This window comes from Engystomops pustulosus, chromosome 4, assembly GCF_040894005.1.
Source record: "Engystomops pustulosus chromosome 4, aEngPut4.maternal, whole genome shotgun sequence".
In the NCBI taxonomy this organism is placed as follows: Eukaryota; Metazoa; Chordata; class Amphibia; order Anura; family Leptodactylidae; genus Engystomops; species Engystomops pustulosus.
Window position 1 is genome coordinate 225,404,625 of NC_092414.1, and position 25,330 is coordinate 225,429,954.

The 25,330-nt window shown below is 48.2% G+C and overlaps 1 protein-coding gene across 6 annotated transcripts in view; it reads left to right on the forward strand.

Moving 5' to 3' along the window:
* TFR2 (transferrin receptor 2) overlaps positions 1–25,330 on the forward strand; it is an 86,975-nt gene that overhangs the window by 20,201 nt on the left and 41,444 nt on the right. For all 6 annotated transcript variants that reach the window (XR_011855138.1, XR_011855139.1, XR_011855140.1 and 3 more), the window contains exons 5-6: positions 9,174–9,314; positions 9,390–9,498. Coding sequence is in view for 2 of the 6 variants with exons in the window: in XM_072150059.1 (XP_072006160.1) it covers positions 9,174–9,314; positions 9,390–9,498 (250 nt within the window). In the remaining 4 variants the exon portion in view is untranslated. The remainder of the gene's footprint in view (positions 1–9,173; positions 9,315–9,389; positions 9,499–25,330) is intronic.

Here is a 25,330-nt window from a genome sequence, read left to right on the forward strand (position 1 = left end):
TGACACCTGGATATACAATGTATCCTGTATATTACCTCATACAGCTCTGTACACAGCATGGGATATTACATACTGACACCAGGATGTACAATGTATCCTGTATATAACACCTCAAACAGCTCTGTACACAGCATGGGATATTACATACTGACACCAGGACGTACAATGTATCCTGTATATAACCTCATACAGCTCTGTACACAGCATGGGATATTACATACTGACACCAGGATGAACAATGTATCCTGTATATAACCTCATACAGCTCTGTACACAGCATGGGATATTACATACTGACACCAGGATGTACAATGTATCCTGTATAAAACAACTCATACAGCTCTGTACACAGCATGGTATATTACATACTGACACCAGACTGTTCAATGTATCCTGTATATAACACCTCATACAGCTATGTACACAGCATGGGATATTACATACTGACACCAGACTGTACAATGTATCCTGTATATAACCTCATACAGCTCTGTACACAGCATGGGATATTACATACTGACACCAGGACATACAATGTATCCTGTATATAACCTCATACAGCTCTGTACACAGCATGGGATATTACATACTGACACCAGGATGTACAATGTATCCTGTATATAACCTCATACAGCTCTGTACACAGCATGGGATATTACATACTGACACCTGGATATACAATGTATCCTGTATATAACCTCATACAGCTCTGTACACAGCATGGGATATTACATACTGACACCAGGATGTACAATGTATCCTGTATATAACCTCATACAGCTCTGTACACAGCATGGGATATTACATACTGACCCCAGGACGTACAAGGTATCCTGTATATAACACCTTATACAGCTCTGTACACAGCATGGGATATTACATACTGACACGAGGACGTACAAGGTATCCTGTATATAACACCTCATACAGCTCTGTACACAGCATGGGATATTACATACTGACACCAGGACATACAATTAATCCTGTATATAACCTCATACACCTCTGTACACAGCATGGGATATTACATACTGACACCAGGATATACAATGTATCCTGTATATAACCTCATACAGCTCTGTACACAGCATGGGATATTACATACTGACACCAGGACGTACAAGGTATCCTGTATATGACACCTCATACAGCTCTGTACACAGCATGGGATATTACATACTGACACCAGGATGTACAATGTATCCTGTATATAACCTCATACAGCTCTGTACACAGCATGGGATATTACATACTGATACCAGGACATACAATGTATCCTGTATATAACCTCATACAGCTCTGTACACAGCATGGGATATTACATACTGACACCAGGATGTACAATGTATCCTGTATATAACCTCATACAGCTCTGTACACAGCATGGGATATTACATACTGACACCAAGACGTACAATGTATCCTGTATATAACCTCATACAGCTCTGTACACAGCATGGGATATTACATACTGACACCAGGGTGTACAATGTATCCTGTATATAACCTCATACAGCTCTATACACAGCATGGGATATTACATACTGACACCAGGATGTACAATGTATCCTGTATATAACACCTCATACAGCTCTGTACACAGCATGGGATATTACATACTGACACCAGGATGTACAATGTATCCTGTATATAACCTCATACAGCTCTGTACACAGCATGGGATATTACATACTGACACCGGGACGTACAAGGTCTCCTGTATATAACACTTTATACAGCTCTGTACACAGCATGGGATATTACATACTGACACAAGACTGTACAATGTATCCTGTATATAACACCTCATACAGCTCTGTACACAGCATGGGATATTACATACTGACACCAGACTGTACAATGTATCCTGTATATAACACCTCATACAGCTCTGTACACAGCATGGGATATTACATACTGACACCAGGATGTACAATGTATCCTGTATATAACCTCATACAGCTCTGTACACAGCATGGGATATTACATACTGACACCGGGATATACAATGTATCCTGTATATAACCTCCTACAGCTCTGTACACAGCATGGGATATTACATACTGACACCAGGATATACAATGCATCCTGTATATAACCTCATACAGCTCTGTACACAGCATGGGATATTACATACTGACACCGGGATATACAATGTGTCCTGTATATAACCTCATACAGCTCTGTACACAGCATGGGATATTACATACTGACACCAGGATATACAATGTATCCTGTATATAACCTCCTACAGCTCTGTACACAGCATGGGATATTACATACTGACATCAGGATGTACAATGTATCCTGTATATAACACCTCATACAGCTCTGTACACAGCATGGGATATTACATACTGACACCAGGATGTACAATGTATCCTGTATATAACCTCATACAGCTCTGTACACAGCATGGGATATTACATACTGACACCAGGATATACAATGTATCCTGTATATAACCTCATACAGCTCTGTACACAGCATGGGATATTACATACTGACACCAGGACGTACAAGGTATCCTGTTTATAACACCTTATACAGCTCTGTACACAGCATGGGATATTAAATACTGACACCAGGATGTACAATGTATCCTGTATATAACCTCATACACCTCTGTACACAGCATGGGATATTACATACTGACACCAGGACGTACAATGTATCCTGTATATAACCTCATACAGCTCTGTACACAGCATGGGATATTACATACTGACACCAGGACGTACAAGGTATCCTGTATATAACACCTTATACAGCTCTGTACACAGCATGGGATATTACATACTGACACCAGGATGTACAATGTATCCTGTATATAACCTCATACAGCTCTGTACACAGCATGGGATATTACATACTGATACCAGGACATACAATGTATCCTGTATATAAACTCATACAGCTCTGTACACAGCATGGGATATTACATACTGACACCAGGATGTACAATGTATCCTGTATATAACCCATACAGCTCTGTACACAGCATGGGATATTACATACTGATACCAGGACATACAATGTATCCTGTATACAACCTCATACAGCTCTGTACACAGCATAGGATATTACATACTGACACCAGGATGTATAATGTATCCTGTATATAACCTCATACAGCTCTGTACACAGCATGGGATATTACATACTGACACCAGGATGTACAATGTATCCTGTATATAACCTCATACAGCTCTGTACACAGCATGGGATATTATATACTGACACCAGGATGTACAATGTATCCTGTATATAACCTCATACAGCTCTGTACACAGCATGGGATATTACATACTGACACCAGGACATACAATGTATCCTGTATATAAGCTCATACAGCTCTGTACACAGCATGGGATATTACATACTGACACCAGGATGTACAATGTATCCTGTATATAACCTCATACAGCTCTGTACACAGCATGGGATATTACATACTGACACCAGGATGTACAATGTATCCTGTATATAACCTCATACAGCTCTGTACACAGCATGGGATATTACATACTGACAACTGGATGTACAATGTATCCTGTATATAACCTCACACAGCTCTGTACACAGCATGGGATATTACATACTGACACCAGGACATGCAATGTATCCTGTATATAACCCCTGATACAGCTCTGTACACAGCATGGGATATTACATACTGACACCAGGACATACAATTTATCCTGTATATAACCTCATACAGCTCTGTACACAGCATGGGATATTACATACTGACACCAGGATGTACAATGTATACTGTATATAATACCTCATACAGCTCTGTACACAGCCTGGGATATTACATACTGACACCAGGATGTACAATGTATCCTGTATATAACCTCATACAGCTCTGTACACAGCATGGGATATTACATACTGACACCAGGATGTACAATGTATCCTGTATATAACCTCATACAGCTCTGTACACAGCATGGGATATTACATACTGATACCAGGATGTACAATGTATCCTGTATATAACACCTCATACAGCTCTGTACACAGCATGGGATATTACATACTGACACCAGGATGTACAATGTATCCTGTATATAACCTCATACAGCTCTGTACACAGCATGGGATATTACATACTGACACCAGGACATACAATGTATCCTGTATATAACCTCATACAGCTCTGTACACAGCATGGGATATTACATACTGACACCAGGATGTACAATGTATCCTGTATATAACCTCATACAGCTCTGTACACAGCATGGGATATTACATACTGACAACGGAATGTACAATGTATCCTGTATATAACCTCACACAGCTCTGTACACAGCATGGGATATTACATACTGACACCAGGATGTACAATGTATCCTGTATATAACCTCATACAGCTCTGTACACAGCATGGGATATTACATACTGACACCAGGACATGCAATGTATCCTGTAAAAAACCCCTGATACAGCTCTGTACACAGCATGGGATATTACATACTGACACCAGGATGTACAATGTATCCTGTATATAACCTCATACAGCTCTGTACACAGCATGGGATATTACATACTGACACCAGGATGTACAATGTATCCTGTATATAACCTCATACAGCTCTGTACACAGCATGGGATATTACATACTGACACCAGGACGTACAATTTATCCTGTATATAACCTCATACAGCTCTGTACACAGCATGGGATATTACATACTGACACCAGGATGTACAATGTGTCCTGTATATAACACCTTATACAGCTCTGTACACAGCATGGGATATTACATACTGATACCAGGATGTACAATGTATCCTGTGTATAACACCTCATACAGCTCTGTACACAGCATGGGATATTACATACTGACACCAGGATGTACAATGTATCCTGTATATAACACCTCATACAGCTCTGTACACAGCATGGGATATTACATACTGTCACCAGGATGTACAATGTATCCTGTATATAACACCTTATACAGCTCTGTACACAGCATGGGATATTACATACTGACACCAGGATGTAAAATGTATCCTGTGTATAACACCTCATACAGCTCTGTACACAGCATGGGATATTACATACTGACACCAGGATGTACAATGTATCCTGTATATAACCTCATACAGCTCTGTACACAGCATGGGATATTACATTCTGACACCAGGACGTACAATGTATCCTGTATATAACCTCATACAGCTCTGTACACAGCATGGGATATTACATACTGACACCAGGATATACATTGTATCCTGTATATAATCTCATACAGCTCTGTACACAGCATGGGATATTACATACTGACACCAGGACGTACAATGTATCCTGTATATAACCTCATACAGCTCTGTACACAGCATGGGATATTACATACTGACACCAGGATATACATTGTATCCTGTATATAATCTCATACAGCTCTGTACACAGCATGGGATATTACATACTGACACCAGGATGTACAATGTATCCTGTATATAACCTCATACACCTCTGTACACAGCATGGGATATTACATACTGACACCAGGACATACAATGTATCCTGTATATAACCTCATACAGCTCTGTACACAGCATGGGATATTACATACTGACACCAGGACATACAATGTATCCTGTATATAACACCTCATACAGCTCTATACACAGCATGGGATATTACATACTGACACCAGGATGTACAATGTATCCTGTATATAACCTCATACAGCTCTGTACACAGCATGGGATATTACATACTGACACCAGGATGTACAATGTATCCTGTATATAACACCTCATACTGCTCTATACACAGCATGGGATATTACATACTGACACCAGGATGTACAATGTATCCTGTATATAACCTCATACAGCTCTGTACACAGCATGGGATATTACATACTGACAACGGGATGTACAATGTATCCTGTATATAACCTCATACAGCTCTGTACACAGCATGGGATATTACATACTGACACCAGGATGTACAATGTATCCTGTATATAACCTCATACAGCTCTGTACACAGCATGGGATATTACATACTGACACCAGGATGTACAATGTATCCTGTATATAACCTCACACAGCTCTGTACACAGCATGGGATATTACATACTGACATCAGGATGTACAATGTATCCTGTATATAACCTCATACAGCTCTGTACACAGCATGGGATATTACATACTGACATCAGGATGTACAATGTATCCTGTATATAACACCTCATACAGCTCTGTACACAGCATGGGATATTACATACTGACACCAGGATGTACAATGTATCCTGTATATAACCTCATACAGCTCTGTACACAGCATGGGATATTACATACTGACATCAGGATGTACAATGTATCCTGTATATAACACCTCATACAGCTCTGTACACAGCATGGGATATTACATACTGACACCAGGATGTACAATGTATCCTGTATATAACCTCTTACAGCTCTGTACACAGCATGGGATATTACATACTGACATCAGGATGTACAATGTATCCTGTATATAACCTCATACAGCTCTGTACACAGCATTGGATATTACATACTGACACCAGGATGTACAATGTATCCTGCATATAACCTCATACAGCTCTGTACACAGCATGGGATATTACATACTGACACCAGGACATACAATGTATCCTGTATATAACACCTCATACAGCTCTGTACACAGCATGGGATATTACATACTGACACCAGGATGTACAATGTATCCTGTATATAACACCTCATACTGCTCTATACACAGCATGGGATATTACATACTGACACCAGGACGTACAATGTATCCTGTATATAACACCTCATACTGCTCTATACACAGCATGGGATATTACATACTGACACCAGGACGTACAATGTATCCTGTATATAACACCTCATACAGCTCTGTACACAGCATGGGATATTACATACTGACACCAGGACGTACAATGTATCCTGTATATAACACCTCATACTGCTCTATACACAGCATGGGATATTACATACTGACACCAAGATGTACAATGTGTCCTGTATATAACACCTCATACACTTCTGTACACAGCATGGGATATTACATACTGACACCAGGACGTACAATGTATCCTGTATATAACACCTCATACTGCTCTGTACACAGCATGGGATATGACATACTGACACCAGAACGTACAATGTATCCAGTATATAACACCTCATACTGCTCTGTACACAGCATGGGATATGACATACTGACACCAGGAGGTACAATGTATCCTGTATATAACACCTCATACAGCTCTGTACACAGCATGGGATATTACATACTGACACCAGGACGTACAATGTATCCTGTATATAACCTCATACAGCTCTGTACACAGCATGGGATATTACATACTGACACCAGAACGTACAATGTATCCTGTATATAACACCTCATACTGCTCTGTACACAGCATGGGATATGACATACTGACACCAGGAGGTACAATGTATCCTGTATATAACCTCATACAGCTCTGTACACAGCATGGGATATTACATACTGACACCAGGATATACAATGTATCCTGTATATAACCTCATACAGCTCTGTACACAGCATGGGATATTACATACTGACACCAGGACGTACAATGTATCCTGTATATAACCTCATACAGCTCTGTACACAGCATGGGATATTACATACTGACACCAGGACATACAATGTATCCTGTATATAACACCTCATACAGCTATGTACACAGCATGGGATATTACATACTGACACCAGGACGTACAATGTATCCTGTATATAACCTCATACAGCTCTGTACACAGCATGGGATATTACATACTGATACCAGGTTGTACAATGTATCCTGTATATAACCTCATACAGCTCTGTACACAGCATGGGATATTACATACTGACACCAGGACGTACAAAGTATCCTGTATATAACCTCATACAGCTCTGTACACAGCATGGGATATTACATACTGACACCGGGATGTACAATGTATCCTGTATATAACACCTCATACAGCTCTGTACACAGCATGGGATATTACATACTGACACCAGAATATACAATGTATCCTGTATATAACCTCATACAGCTCTGTACACAGCATGGGATATTACATACTGACACCAGGATGTACAATGTATCCTGTATATAACCTCATACAGCTCTGTACACAGCATGGGATATTACATACTGATACCTGGATATACAATGTATCCTGTATATAACCTCATACAGCTCTGTACACAGCATGGGATATTACATACTGACACCAGGACATACAATGTATCCTGTATATAACCTCATACAGCTCTGTACACAGCATGGGATATTACATACTGACACCAGACTGTACAATGTATCCTGTATATAACCTCATACAGCTCTGTACACAGCATGGGATATTACATACTGATACCAGGTTGTACAATGTATCCTGTATATAACCTCATACAGCTCTGTACACAGCATGGGATATTACATACTGACACCAGGACGTACAAAGTATCCTGTATATAACCTCATACAGCTCTGTACACAGCATGGGATATTACATACTGACACCTGGATATACAATGTATCCTGTATATAACCTCATACACCTCTGTACACAGCATGGGATATTACATACTGACACCGGGATGTACAATGTATCCTGTATATAACACCTCATACAGCTCTGTACACAGCATGGGATATTACATACTGACACCAGGATATACAATGTATCCTGTATATAACCTCATACAGCTCTGTACACAGCATGGGATATTACATACTGACACCAGGATGTAAAATGTATCCTGTATATAACCTCATACAGCTCTGTACACAGCATGGGATATTACATACTGACACCAGGAAGTACAATGTGTCCTGTATATAACCTCATACAGCTCTGTACACAGCATGGGATATTACATACTGACACCAGGATGTACAATGTATCCTGTATATAACACCTCATACACCTCTGTACACAGCATGGGATATTACATACTGACACCAGGACGTACAATGTATCCTGTATATAACCTCATACAGCTCTGTACACAGCATGGGATATTACATACTGACACCAGGATATACAATGTATCCTGTATATAACACCTCATACTGCTCTATACACAGCATGGGATATAACATACTGTGTGATTAACACCCATGTGGTGGTCATTTCGTTTTCAGGAGGGTGTCACGGGCCCCTCATCCAGTGGGGTCGGCGGAGAACAGCGGCCTGGCAGACCTCGTCCTGCAGACTTTCAAGCTGTATAACATGGACCACACGTGGGCTGAGAACCTCTTTGCTGAGCTGCAGTTTCCTAACAGGTAGAGAGATGAAGCAGTGACCCATCCTCGCCCGTCTCGCCCTCTGTACCTGTTCTCATTGGTGTCTTTCCACAGGTCTCACCCCAATAGTCTGTACATTGTTAATGACAGCAAAATTGTGGAGCGTATCCCAGTAGGTGACCCGGATGTATACTGTCCATACAGTGCCACCGGGAAGGTAGAGGTAAGGCCCCAACTTGTATGGAGGTCACTGTTGTGGGGGGCTGTGGAGGTCAGTGTTGTGGGGGGCTGTGGAGGTCAGTGTTGTGGGGGGCTGTGGAGGTCAGTGTTGTGGGGGGTTGTGGAGGACAGTGTTGTGGGGGGTTGTGGAGGTCACTGTTATGGGGGCTGTGGAGGTCAGTGTTGTGGGGGGCTGTGGAGGTCAGTGTTGTGGGGGGTTGTGGAGGACAGTGTTGTGGGGGGTTGTGGAGGTCAGTGTTGTGGGGGCTGTGGAGGTCAGTGTTGTGGGGGGTTGTGGAGGTCACTGTTATGGGGGCTGTGGAGGTCAGTGTTGTGGGGGCTGTGGAGGTCAGTGTTGTGGGGGATGGTATCACTGACCTGTCCTGGATCTCCTCATGCCTCTCCAACTGGACGTTCAGTGTCCATTACTCTCACACCACTTCTTCACTACGCCCCCTCTATGTTGGTGTCCCTCAGGGCTCTGGCCGGGGACCCCTTCTCTTCACACTCTACACCTCTCTCCTGGGACCCCTGCTCTTCACCCTCTACACCTCTGTCCTGGGACCCCTGCTCTTCCCCCTCTACACCTCTGTCCTGGGACCCCTGCTCTTCTCCATCTACACCTCTGTCCTGGGACCCCTGCTCTTCTCCATCTACACCTCTGTCCTGGGACCCCTGCTCTTCTCCCTCTACACCTCTGTCCTGGGACCCCTGCTCCTCACCCTCTACACCTCTGTCCTGGGACCCCTGCTCTTCACCCTCTACACCTCTGTCCTGGGACCCCTGCTCTTCTCCATCTACACCTCTGTCCTGGGACCCCTGCTCTTCACCCTCTACACCTCTGTCCTGGGACCCCTGCTCTTCTCCCTCTACACCTCTGTCCTGGGACCCCTGCTCTTCTCCCTCTACACCTCTGTCCTGGGACTCCTGCTCTTCTCCATCTACACCACTGTCCTGGGACCCCTGCTCTTCACCCTCTACACCTCTGTCCTGGGACCCCTGCTCTTCTCCATCTACACCTCTGTCCTGGGACCCCTACTCTTCTCCATCTACACCTCTGTCCTGGGACCCCTGCTCTTCTCCCTCTACACCTCTGTCCAGGGACCCCTGCTCTTCTCCCTCTACACCTCTGTCCTGGGACCCCTGCTCTTCTCCATCTACACCTCTGTCCTGGGACCCCTACTCCTCACCCTCTACACCTCTGTCCTGGGACCCCTGCTCTTCACCCTCTACACCTCTGTCCTGGGACCCCTGCTCTTCTCCATCTACACCTCTGTCCTGGGACCCCTACTCTTCTCTATCTACACCTCTGTCCTGGGACCCCTACTCTTCTCCATCTACACCTCTGTCCTGGGACCCCTGCTCCTCACCCTCTACACCTCTGTCCTGGGACCCCTGCTCTTCACCCTCTACACCTCTGTCCTGGGACCAATGCTCTTCTCCATGTACACCTCTGTTCTGGGACCCCTGCTCTTCTCCCTCTACACCTCTGTCCTGGGAGCCCTGCTCTTCTCCATCTACACCTCTGTCCTGGGACCCCTGCTCTTCTCCATCTACACTTCTGTCCTGGGACCCCTGCTCTTCTCCCTCTACACCTCTCTCCTGGGACCCCTGCTCTTCTCCATCTACACCTCTGTCCTGGGACCCTGCTCTTCTCCCTCTACACCTCTGTCCTGGGACCCCTGCTCTCCCCCTCTACACCTCTGTCCTGGGACTCCTGCTCTTCTCCCTCTACACCTCTGTCCTGGGAGCCCTGCTCTTCTCCCTCTACACCTCTGTCCTGGGGCCCCTGCTCTTCTCCCTCTACACCTCTGTCCTGGGACCCCTGCTCTTCTCCCTCTACACCTCTGTCCTGGGAGCCCTGCTCTTCACCCTCTACACCTCTGTCCTGGGACCCCTGCTCCTCACCCTCTACACCTCTGTCCTGGGACCCCTGCTCTTCCCCCTCTACACCTCTGTCCTGGGACCCCCGCTCTTCTCCCTCTACACCTCTGTCCTGGGACCCCTGCTCTTCTCCCTCTACACCTCTGTCCTGGGACCTCCGCTCTTCCCCCTCTACACCTCTGTCCTGGGACCCCCGCTCTTCTCCCTCTACACCTCTGTCCTGGGACGCCTGCTCTTCTCCCTCTACACCTCTGTCCTGGGACCCCTGCTCTTCTCCCTCTACACCTCTGTCCTGGGACCCCTGCTCTTCCCCCTCTACACCTCTGTCCTGGGACCCCTGCTCTTCACCCTCTACACCTCTGTCCTGGGACCCCTGCTCTTCACCCTCTACACCTCTGTCCTGGGACCCCTGCTCTTCTCCCTCTACACCTCTGTCCTGGGACCCCTGCTCTCCCCCTCTACACCTCTGTCCTGGGACCCCTGCTCTTCTCCCTCTACACCTCTGTCCTGGGACCCCTGCTCTTCTCCATCTACACCTCTGTCCTGGGACCCCTGCTCTTCACCCTCTACACCTCTGTCCTGGGACCCCTGCTCTTCTCCCTCTACACCTCTGTCCTGGGACCCCTGCTCTTCTCCCTCTACACCTCTGTCCTGGGACCCCTGCTCTTCTCCCTCTACACCTCTGTCCTGGGACCCCTGCTCTTCTCCCTCTACACCTCTGTCCTGGGACCCCTGCTCCTCACCCTCTACACCTCTGTCCTGGGACCCCTGCTCTTCTCCATCTACACCTCTGTCCTAGGACTCCTGCTCTTCTCCCTCTACACCTCTGTCCTGGGACGCCTGCTCTTTTCCCTCTACACCTCTGTCCTGGGACCCCTGCTCTTCTCCCTCTACACCTCTGTCCTGGGACCCCTGCTCTTCCCCCTCTACACCTCTGTCCTGGGACCCCTGCTCTTCCCCCTCTACACCTCTGTCCTGGGACCCCTGCTCTTCACCCTCTACACCTCTGTCCTGGGACCCCTGCTCCTCACCCTCTACACCTCTGTCCTGGGACCCCTGCTCTTCTCCATCTACACCTCTGTCCTGGGACCCCTGCTCCTCACCCTCTACACCTCTGTCCTGGGACCCCTGCTCTTCTCCCTCTACACCTCTGTCCTGGGACCACTGCTCTTCTCCATCTACACCTCTGTCCTGGGACCCCTGCTCTTCTCCCTCAACACCTCTGTCCTGGGACCCCTGCTCTTCTCCATCTACACCTCTGTCCTGGGAGCCCTGCTCTTCACCCTCTACACCTCTGTCCTGGGACCCCTGCTCCTCACCCTCTACACCTCTGTCCTGGGACCCCTGCTCTTCCCCCTCTACACCTCTGTCCTGGGACCCCTGCTCTTCTCCATCTACACCTCTGTCCTGGGACCCCTGCTCTTCACCCTCTACACCTCTGTCCTGGGACCCCTGCTCTTCTCCCTCTACACCTCTGTCCTGGGACCCCTGCTCTTCTCCATCTACACCTCTGTCCTGGGACCCCTGCTCTTCACCCTCTACACCTCTGTCCTGGGACCAATGCTCTTCTCCATCTACACCTCTGTCCTGGGACCCCTGCTCTTCTCCATCTACACCTCTGTCCTGGGACCCCTGCTCTTCACCCTCTACACCTCTGTCCTGGGACCCTTGCTCTTCTCCCTCTACACCTCTGTCCTGGGACCCCTGCTCTTCTCCATCTACACCTCTGTCCTGGGACCCCTGCTCTTCCCCCTCTGCACCTCTGTCCTGGGACCCCTGCTCTTCTCCATCTACACCTCTGTCCTGGGACCCCTGCTCTTCTCCCTCTACACCTCTGTCCTGGGACCCCTGCTCTTCTCCATCTACACCTCTGTCCTGGGACCCCTGCTCTTCACCCTCTACACCTCTGTCCTGGGACCCCTACTCTTCTCCATCTACACCTCTGTCCCGGGACCAATGCTCTTCTCCATGTACACCTCTGTTCTGGGACCCCTGCTCTTCTCCCTCTACACCTCTGTCCTGGGAGCCCTGCTCTTCTCCATCTACACCTCTGTCCTGGGACCCCTGCTCTTCTCCATCTACACCTCTGTCCTGGGACCCCTGCTCTTCTTCATCTACACCTCTGTCCTGGGACCCTGCTCTTCTCCCTCTACACCTCTGTCCTGGGACCCCTGCTCTCCCCCTCTACACCTCTGTTCTGGGACCCCTGCTCTTCTCCCTCTACACCTCTGTCCTGGGACCCCTGCTCTTCTCCATCTACACCTCTGTCCTGGGACCCCTGCTCCTCACCCTCTACACCTCTGTCCTGGGACCCCTGCTCTTCTCCCTTTACACCTCTGTCCTGGGACCCCTGCTCTTCACCCTCTACACCTCTGTCCTGGGACTCCTGCTCTTCTCCCTCTACACCTCTGTCCTGGGACCCCTGCTCTTCTCCAACTACACCTCTGTCCTGGGACCCCTGCTCTTCTCCCTCTACACCTCTGTCCTGGGGCCCCTGCTCTTCTCCCTCTACACCTCTGTCCTGGGACCCCTGCTCTTCTCCCTCTACACCTCTGTCCTGGGACCCCTGCTCTTCCCCCTCTACACCTCTGTCCTGGGACCCCCGCTCTTCCCCCTCTACACCTCTGTCCTGGGACCCTGCTCTTCTCCCTCTACACCTCTGTCCTGGGACACCTGCTCTCCCCCTCTACACCTCTGTCCTGGGACCCCTGCTCTTCTCCCTCTACACCTCTGTCCTGGGACCCCTGCTCTTCTCCCTCTACACCTCTGTCCTGGGGCCCCTGCTCTTCACCCTCTACACCTCTGTCCTGGGACCCCTGCTCTTCTCCCTCTACACCTCTGTCCTGGGACCCCTGCTCTTCTCCCTCTACACCTCTGTCCTGGGACCCCTGCTCTTCTCCAACTACACCTCTGTCCTGGGACCCCTGCTCTTCTCCCTCTACACCTCTGTCCTGGGGCCGCTGCTCTTCTCCCTCTACACCTCTGTCCTGGGACCCCTGCTCTTCTCCCTCTACACCTCTGTCCTGGGACCCCTGCTCCTCACCCTCTACACCTCTGTCCTGGGACCACTGCTCTTCTCCATCTACACCTCTGTCCTGGGACCCCTGCTCTTCACCCTCTACACCTCTGTCCTGGGACCCCTGCTCTTCTCCCTCTACACCTCTGTCCTGGGACCCCTGCTCTTCTCCATCTACACCTCTGTCCTGGGAGCCCTGCTCTTCACCCTCTACACCTCTGTCCTGGGACCCCTGCTCTTCACCCTCTACACCTCTGTCCTGGGACCCCTGCTCTTCTCCATCTACACCTCTGTCCTGGGACCCCTGCTCTTCTCCATCTACACCTCTGTCCTGGGACCCCTGCTCTTCACCCTCTACACCTCTGTCCTGGGACCCCTGCTCTTCTCCATCTACACCTCTGTCCTGGGACCCCTGCTCTTCACCCTCTACACCTCTGTCCTGGGACCCCTGCTCTTCACCCTCTACACCTCTGTCCTGGGACCCCTGCTCTTCTCCCTCTACACCTCTGTCCTGGGACCCCTGCTCTTCTCCCTCTACACCTCTGTCCTGGGACCCCTGCTCTTCTCCCTCTACACCTCTGTCCTGGGACCCCTGCTCCTCACCCTCTACACCTCTGTCCTGGGACCCCTGCTCTTCACCCTCTACACCTCTGTCCTGGGACCCTGCTCTTCTCCCTCTACACCTCTGTCCTGGGACCCCTGCTCTTCTCCCTCTACACCTCTGTCCTGGGACCCCTGCTCTTCTCCCTCTACACCTCTGTCCTGGGACCCCTGCTCTTCTCCCTCTACACCTCTGTCCTGGGACCCCCGCTCTTCCCCCTCTACACCTTTGTCCTGGGACCCCTGCTCCTCACCCTCTACACCTCTGTCCTGCGACCCCTGCTCTTCTCCCTCTACACCTCTGTCCTGGGACCCCTGCTCTTCTCCCTCTACACCTCTGTCCTGGGACCCCTGCTCTTCTCCCTCTACACCTCTGTCCTGGGACCCCTGCTCTTCTCCCTCTACACCTCTGTCCTGGGACCCCCGCTCTTCCCCCTCTACACCTTTGTTCTGGGACCCCTGCTCTTCACCCTCTACACACTGCACATAGTACACACTGCACATAGTACACACTGCACATAGTACACATAGTACACATCCACGCACTCCCCGGTCCTTGTAGTCCGCTTGGAGCCATCTTTGGCTCTGCCTTATCCCTTAAGCCTCACATCCAGGCCCTTACTACAACCTGCTGCCTCCATCACAAAAAACATCTCTCTAGCATCTGACCCTTCCTCAATCCAGAGTCTACGAAACTACTAGTCCCTGCCCTCATCATCTCCCACTTGGATTACTGCAACACATTCTTCTCCATTGTTCTCTCCCAGCTAACTCTCAAACACCTCTCCAATCTATCCTAAACTCTGCTGCCCCGCTCATCCATCTGTCATCTGTCTTCTCCTCTGCCTCTGCCGGTCTCTCAGTCACCTTACCTCCTATCTCCATCTACCCTACTCCATAAAGATTGTGTCCTCACCTCGTGTCTCCATCTACCCTACTCCATAAAGATTGTGTCCTCACCTCGTGTCTCCATCTACCCTACTCCATAAAGATTGTGTCCTCACCTCGTGTCTCCATCTACCCTACTCCATAAAGATTGTGTCCTCACCTCGTGTCTCCATCTACCCTACTCCATAAAGATTGTGTCCTCACCTCGTGTCTCCATCTACCCTACTCCATATAGATTGTGTCCTCACCTCCTGTCTCCATCTACCCTCCATATAGATTGTGTCCTCACCTCGTGTCTCCATCTACCCTCCATATAGATTGTGTCCTCACCTCATGTCTCCATCTACCCTCCATATAGATTGTGTCCTCACCTCGTGTCTCCATCATACCCTCCATATAGATTGTGTCCTCACATCGTGTCTCCATCTACCCTCCATATAGATTGTGTCCTCACCTCGTGTCTCCATCTACACTCCATATAGATTGTGTCCTCACCTCCTATCTCCATCTACCCTACTCTATAAAGATTGTGTCCTCACCTCGTGTCTCCATCTACCCTACTCCATAAAGATTGTGTCCTCACCTCGTGTCTCCATCTACCCTACTCCATATAGATAGTGTCCTCACCTCATGTCTCCATCTACCCTCCATATAGATTGTGTCCTCACCTCGTGTCTCCATCATACCCTCCATATAGATTGTGTCCTCACCTCCTATCTCCATCTACCCTACTCTATAAAGATTGTGTCCTCACCTCGTGTCTCCATCTACCCTACTCCATAAAGATTGTGCCCTCACCTCGTGTCTCCATCTACCCTACTCCATAAAGATTGTGTCCTCACCTCGTGTCTCCATCTACCCTACTCCATATAGATAGTGTCCTCACCTCATGTCTCCATCTACCCTCCATATAGATTGTGTCCTCACCTCGTGTCTCCATCTACCCTCCATATAGATTGTGTCCTCACCTCGTGTCTCCATCTACACTCCATATAGATTGTGTCCTCACCTCGTGTCTCCATATACCATCCATATAGATTGTGTCCTCACCTCGTGTCTCCATCTACCCCCCATATAGATTGTGCCCTCACCTCGTGTCTCCATCTCCCCTCCATATGGATTGTGTCCTCACCTCGTGTCTCCATCTACCCTCCATATAGATTGTGTCCTCACCTCCTGTCTCCATCTCCCCTCCATATAGATTGTGTCCTCACCTCGTGTCTCCATCTACCCTCCATATAGATTGTGTCCTCACCTCGTGTCTCCATCTCCCCTCCATATAGATTGTGCTCTCACCTTGTGTCCCCATATACCCTCCATATAGATTGAGTCCTCACCTCGTGTCTCCATCTCCCCTCCATATGGTTTGTGTCCTCACCTCGTGTCTCCATCTACCCTCCATATAGATTGTGTCCTCACCTCGTGTCTCCATCTCCCCTCCATATAGATTGTGTCCTCACCTCGTGTCTCCATCTACCCTCCATATAGATTGTGTCCTCACCTCGTGTCTCCATCTCCCCTCCATATAGATTGTGTCCTCACCTCTTGTCTCCATCTACCCTCCATATAGATTGTGCTCTCACCTCGTGTCCCCATATACCCTCCATATAGATTGTGTCCTCACCTCGTGTCTCCATCTACCATCCATATAGATTGTGTCCTCACCTCGTGTCTCCATCTCCCCTCCATATAGATTGTGACCTCACCTTGTGTCTCCATCTACCCTCCATATAGATTGTGTCCTCACCTCCTGTCTCCATCTACCCTACATATAGATTGTGTCCTCACCTCCTGTCTCCATCTCCCCTCCATATAGATTGTGATCTCACCTCGTGTCTCTATCTACCCTCCTCCATATAGATTGTGACCTCACCTCGTGTCTCCATCTCCCCTCCATATAGATTGTGACCTCACCTCGTGTCTCCATCTCCCCTCCATATAGATTGTGTCCTCACCTCGTGTCTCCATCTACCCTCCATATAGATTGCGTCCTCACCTCGTGTCTCAATCTACCCTCCATATAGATTATGTCCTCACCTCGTGTTTCCATCTACCCTCCATATAGATTGTGTCCTCACCTCGTGTCTCCATCTCCCCTCCATATAGATAGTGTCCTCACCTCGTGTCTCCATCTCCCCTCCATATAGATTGTGTCCTCACCTCGTGTCTCCATCTACCCCCCATATAGATTGTGTCCTCGCCTCGTGTCTGCATCTACCCTCCATAAAGATTGTGTCCTCACCTTGTGTCTCCATCTACCCTCCATATAGATTGTGTCCTCACCTCGTGTCTCCATCTCCCCTCCATATAGATTGTGTCCTCACCTCGTGTCTCAATCTCCCCTCCATATAGATTGTGTCCTCACCTCGTGTCTCCATCTACCCTCCATATAGATTGTGTCCTCACCTCGTGTCTCCATTTCCCCTCCATATAGATTGTGCTCTCACCTTGTGTCCCCATATACCCTCCATATAGATTGAGTCCTCACCTCGTGTCTCCATCTCCCCTCCATATGGTTTGTGTCCTCACCTCGTGTCTCCATCTACCCTCCATATAGATTGTGTCCTCACCTCGTGTCTCCATCTCCCCTCCATATAGATTGTGTCCTCACCTCGTGTCTCCATCTACCCTCCATATAGATTGTGTCCTCACCTCGTGTCTCCATCTCCCCTCCATATAGATTGTGTCCTCACCTCTTGTCTCCATCTACCCTCCATATAGATTGTGCTCTCACCTCGTGTCCCCATATACCCTCCATATAGATTGTGTCCTCACCTCGTGTCTCCATCTACCATCCATATAGATTGTGTCCTCACCTCGTGTCTCCATCTCCCCTCCATATAGATTGTGACCTCACCTTGTGTCTCCATCTACCCTCCATATAGATTGTGTCCTCACCTCCTGTCTCCATCTACCCTACATATAGATTGTGTCCTCACCTCCTGTCTCCATCTCCCCTCCATATAGATTGTGTCCTCACCTCGTGTCTCCATCTACCCTACTCCATAAAGATTGTGCCCTCACCTCGTGTCTCCATCTACCCTACTTCATAAACATTGTGTCCTCACCTCGTGTCTCCATATACCCTACTCCATATAGATAGTGTCCTCACCTCGTGTCTCCATCTCCCCTCCATATAGATTGTGTCCTCACCTCCTGTCTCCATCATACCCTCCATATAGATTGTGTCCTCACCTCGTGTCTCCATCTACCCTCCATATAGATTGTGTCTTTATCTCGTGTCTCCATCTACACTCCATATAGGTTGTGTCCTCACCTCGTGTCTCCATCTACCCTCCATATAGATTGTGTCCTCACCTCGTGTCTCCATCTACCATCCATATAGATTGTGTCCTCACCTCGTGTCTCCATCTCCCCTCCATATAGATTGTGACCTCACCTTGTGTCTCCATCTACCCTCCATATAGATTGTGTCCTCACCTCCTGTCTCCATCTACCCTACATATAGATTGTGTCCTCACCTCCTGTCTCCATCTCCCCTCCATATAGATTGTGATCTCACCTCGTGTCTCTATCTACCCTCCTCCATATAGATTGTGACCTCACCTCGTGTCTCCATCTCCCCTCCATATAGATTGTGACCTCACCTCGTGTCTCCATCTCCCCTCCATATAGATTGTGTCCTCACCTCGTGTCTCCATCTACCCTCCATATAGATTGCGTCCTCACCTCGTGTCTCAAACTACCCTCCATATAGATTATGTCCTCACCTCGTGTCTCCATCTACCCTCCATATAGATTGTGTCCTCACCTCGTGTCTCCATCTCCCCTCCATATAGATAGTGTCCTCACCTTGTGTCTCTATCTACCCTCCATATAGATTGTGTCCTCACCTCCTGTCTCCATCTACCCTACATATAGATTGTGTCCTCACCTCCTGTCTCCATCTCCCCTCCATATAGATTGTGTCCTCACCTCGTGTCTCCATCTACCCTACTCCATAAAGATTGTGCCCTCACCTCGTGTCTCCATCTACCCTACTTCATAAACATTGTGTCCTCACCTCGTGTCTCCATATACCCTACTCCATATAGATAGTGTCCTCACCTCGTGTCTCCATCTCCCCTCCATATAGATTGTGTCCTCACCTCCTGTCTCCATCATACCCTCCATATAGATTGTGTCCTCACCTCGTGTCTCCATCTACCCTCCATATAGATTGTGTCTTTATCTCGTGTCTCCATCTACACTCCATATAGGTTGTGTCCTCACCTCGTGTCTCCATCTACCCTCCATATAGATTGTGTCCTCACCTCGTGTCTCCATCTACCATCCATATAGATTGTGTCCTCACCTCGTGTCTCCATCTCCCCTCCATATAGATTGTGACCTCACCTTGTGTCTCCATCTACCCTCCATATAGATTGTGTCCTCACCTCCTGTCTCCATCTACCCTACATATAGATTGTGTCCTCACCTCCTGTCTCCATCTCCCCTCCATATAGATTGTGATCTCACCTCGTGTCTCTATCTACCCTCCTCCATATAGATTGTGACCTCACCTCGTGTCTCCATCTCCCCTCCATATAGATTGTGACCTCACCTCGTGTCTCCATCTCCCCTCCATATAGATTGTGTCCTCACCTCGTGTCTCCATCTACCCTCCATATAGATTGCGTCCTCACCTCGTGTCTCAAACTACCCTCCATATAGATTATGTCCTCACCTCGTGTCTCCATCTACCCTCCATATAGATTGTGTCCTCACCTCGTGTCTCCATCTCCCCTCCATATAGATAGTGTCCTCACCTTGTGTCTCCATCTCCCCTCCATATAGATTGTGTCCTCACCTCGTGTCTCCATCTACCCCCCATATAGATTGTGTCCTCGCCTCGTGTCTGCATCTACCCTCCATAAAGATTGTGTCCTCACCTTGTGTCTCCATCTACCCTCCATATAGATTGTGTCCTCACCTCGTGTCTCCATCTCACATCCATATAGATTGTGTCCTCACCTCGTGTCTCCATCTCCCCTCCATATAGATTGAGTCCTCACCTCGTGTCTCCATCTACCCTCCATATAGATTGTGTCCTCACCTCATGTCTCCATCTCCCCTCCATATAGATTGTGCTCTCACCTTGTGTCCCCATATACCCTCCATATAGATTGAGTCCTCACCTCGTGTCTCCATCTCCCCTCCATATGGTTTGTGTCCTCACCTCGTGTCTCCATCTACCCTCCATATAGATTGTGTCCTCACCTCGTGTCTCCATCTCCCCTCCATATAGATTGTGTCCTCACCTCGTGTCTCCATCTACCCTCCATATAGATTGTGTCCTCACCTCGTGTCTCCATCTCCCCTCCATATAGATTGTGTCCTCACCTCTTGTCTCCATCTACCCTCCATATAGATTGTGCTCTCACCTCGTGTCCCCATATACCCTCCATATAGATTGTGTCCTCACCTCGTGTCTCCATCTACCATCCATATAGATTGTGTCCTCACCTCGTGTCTCCATCTCCCCTCCATATAGATTGTGACCTCACCTTGTGTCTCCATCTACCCTCCATATAGATTGTGTCCTCAACTCCTGTCTCCATCTACCCTACATATAGATTGTGTCCTCACCTCCTGTCTCCATCTCCCCTCCATATAGATTGTGATCTCACCTCGTGTCTCTATCTACCCTCCTCCATATAGATTGTGACCTCACCTCGTGTCTCCATCTCCCCTCCATATAGATTGTGACCTCACCTCGTGTCTCCATCTCCCCTCCATATAGATTGTGTCCTCACCTCGTGTCTCCATCTACCCTCCATATAGATTGCGTCCTCACCTCGTGTCTCCATCTACCCTCCATATAGATTATGTCCTCACCTCGTGTCTCCATCTACCCTCCATATAGATTGTGTCCTCACCTCGTGTCTCCATCTCCCCTCCATATAGATAGTGTCCTCACCTCGTGTCTCCATCTACCCTCCATATAGATTGTGTCCTCACCTCGTGTCTCCATCTACCCCCCATATAGATTGTGTCCTCACCTCGTGTCTCCATCTACCCTCCATATAGATTGTGTTCTCACCTTGTGTCTCCATCTACCCTCCATATAGATTGTGTCCTCACCTCCTGTCTCCATCTACCCTCCATATAGATTGTGTCCTCACCTCGTGTCTCCATCTCCCCTCCATATGGATTGTGTCCTCACCTCGTGTCTCCATCTACCCTCCATATAGATTGTGTCCTCACCTTGTGTCTCCATCTACCCTCCATATAGATTGTGTCCTCACCTCATGTCTCCATCTACCCTCCATATAGATTGTGTCCTCACATCGTGTCTCCATCTACCCTCCATATAGATTGTGACCTCACCTCATGTCTCCATCTACCCTCCAAATAGATTGTGTCCTCACCTCGTGTCTCCATCTACCCTCCATATAGATTGTGTCCTCACCTCGTGTCTCCATCTACCCTCCATATAGATTGTGTCCTCACCTCGTGTCTCCATCTACCCTCAATATAGATTGTGTCCTCACCTTGCGTCTTAATCTACCCTCCATATAGATTGTGTCCTCACCTCCTCTCTCCATCTACCCTCTATATAGATTGTGTCCTCACCTCGTGTCTCCATCTCCCCTCCATATAGATTGTGTCCTCACCTGGTGTCTCCATCTCCCCTCCGTATAGACTGTGTCCTCACTTCATGTATCCATCTACCCTCCATATAGATTGTGTCCTCACCTCGTGTCTCCATCTACCCTACTCCATAAAGATTGTGCCCTCACCTCGTGTCTCCATCTACCCTACTCCATATAGATAGTGTCCTCACCTCGTGTCTCCATCTCCCCTCCATATAGATTGTGTCCTCACCTCGTGTCTCCATCATACCCTCCATATAGATTGTGTCCTCACCTCGTGTCTCCATCTACCCTCCATATAGATTGTGTCCTCATCTCGTGTCTCCATCTCCCCTCCATATAGGTTGTGTCCTCACCTCGTGTCTCCATCTACCCTCCATATAGATTGTGTCCTCACCTCGTGTCTCCATCTACCCTCCATATAGATTGTGTCCTCACCTCGTGTCTCCATCTACCATCCATATAGATTGTGTCCTCACCTCGTGTCTCAATCTCCCCTCCATATAGATTGTGCACTCACCTCGTGTCTCCATCTCCCCTCCATATAGATTGTGTCCTCACCTCGTGTCTCCATCTACCCTCCTTATAGATTGTGTCCTCACCTTGTGTCTCCATCTCCCCTCCATATAGATTGTGACCTCACCTCGTGTCTCCATCTACCCTCCATATAGATTGTGTCCTCAACTCGTGTCTCCATCTCCCCTCCATATAGATTGTGTCCTCCCCTCGTGTCTCCTTCTCCCCTCCATATAGATTGTGACCTCACCTCATGTCTCCATCTACCCTCCTCCATATAGATTGTGACCTCACCTCGTGTCTCCATCTACCCTCCATATAGATTGTGTCCTCACCTCGTGTCTCCATCTACCCTCCATATAGATTGTGTTCTCACCTTGTGTCTCCATCGTGTCTCCATCTCCCCTCCATATAGATTGTGTCCTCACCTCCTGTCTCCATCTACCCTCCATATAGATTGTGTCCTCACCTCGTGTCTCCATCTACCCTCCATATAGATTGTGTTCTCACCTTGTGTCTCCATCTACCCTACATATAGATTGTGTCCTTACCTCCTGTCTCCATCTACCCTCCATAGAGATTGTGTCCTCACCTCGTGTCTCCATCTACCCTCCATATAGATTGTGTCCTCACCTCGTGTCTCCATCTCCCCTCCATATAGATTGTGTCCTCACCTCATGTCTCCATCTACCCTCCATATAGATTGTGACCTCACCTCATGTCTCTATCTACAATCCATATAGATTGTGTCCTCACCTCGTGTCTCCATCTCCCCTCCATATAGATTGTGTTCTCACCTCATGTCTCCATCTACCCTCCATATAGATTGTGTCCTCACCTCGTGTCTCTATCTACCCTCCATATATATTGTGTCCTCACCTCGTGTCTCCATCTCCCCTCCATATAGATTGTGTCCTCACCTCGTGTCTCCATCTCCCCTCCATATAGATTGTGTCCTCACCTCCTGTCTCCATCTACCCTCCATATAGATTGTGTCCTCACCTCGTGTCTCCATCTACCCTCCATATAGATTGTGTCCTCACCTCGTGTCTCCATCTCCCCTCCATATAGATTGTGTCCTCACCTCGTGTCTCCATCTGCCCTCCATATAGATTGCGTCCTCACCTCGTGTCTCCATCTACCCTCCATATAGATTATGTCCTCACCTCGTGTCTCCATCTACCCTCCATATAGATTGTGTCCTCACCTCGTGTCTCCATCTCCCCTCCATATAGTTAGTGTCCTCACCTCGTGTCTCCATCTACCCTCCATATAGATTGTGTCCTCACCTCGTGTCTCCATCTACCCCCCATATAGATTGTGTCCTCACCTCGTGTCTCCATCTACCCTCCATATAGATTGTGTTCTCACCTTGTGTCTCCATCTACCCTCCATATAGATTGTGTCCTCACCTCCTGTCTCCATCTACCCTCCATATAGATTGTGTCCTCACCTCGTGTCTCCATCTCCCCTCCATATAGATTGTGTCCTCACCTCCTGTCTCCATCTACCCTCCATATAGATTGTGTCCTCACCTTGTGTCTCCATCTACCCTCCATATAGATTGTGACCTCACCTCATGTCTCCATCTACCCTCCAAATAGATTGTGTCCTCACCTCGTGTCTCCATCTACCCTCCATGTAGATTGTGTCCTCACCTCGTGTCTCCATCTACCCTCCAAATAGATTGTGTCCTCACCTCGTGTCTCCATCTACCCTCCATGTAGATTGTGTCCTCACCTCGTGTCTCCATCTACCCTCCATATAGATTGTGTCCTCACCTCGTGTCTCCATCTACCCTCAATATAGATTGTGTCCTCACCTTGCGTCTTAATCTACCCTCCATATAGATTGTGTCCTCACCTCCTCTCTCCATCTACCCTCTATATAGATTGTGTCCTCACCTCGTGTCTCCATCTCCCCTCCATATAGATTGTGTCCTCACCTCGTGTCTCCATCTACCCTACTCCATAAAGATTGTGCCCTCACCTCGTGTCTCCATCTACCCTACTACATAAAGATTGTGTCCTCACCTCGTGTCTCCATATACCCTACTCCATATAGATAGTGTCCTCACCTCGTGTCTCCATCTCCCCTCCATATAGATTGTGTCCTCACCTCCTGTCTCCATCATACCCTCCATATAGATTGTGTCCTCACCTCGTGTCTCCATCTACCCTCCATATAGATTGTGTCTTTATCTTGTGTCTCCATCTACACTCCATATAGGTTGTGTCCTCACCTCGTGTCTCCATCTACCCTCCATATAGATTGTGTCCTCACCTCGTGTCTCCATCTACCCTCCATATAGATTGTGTCCTCATCTCGTGTCTCCA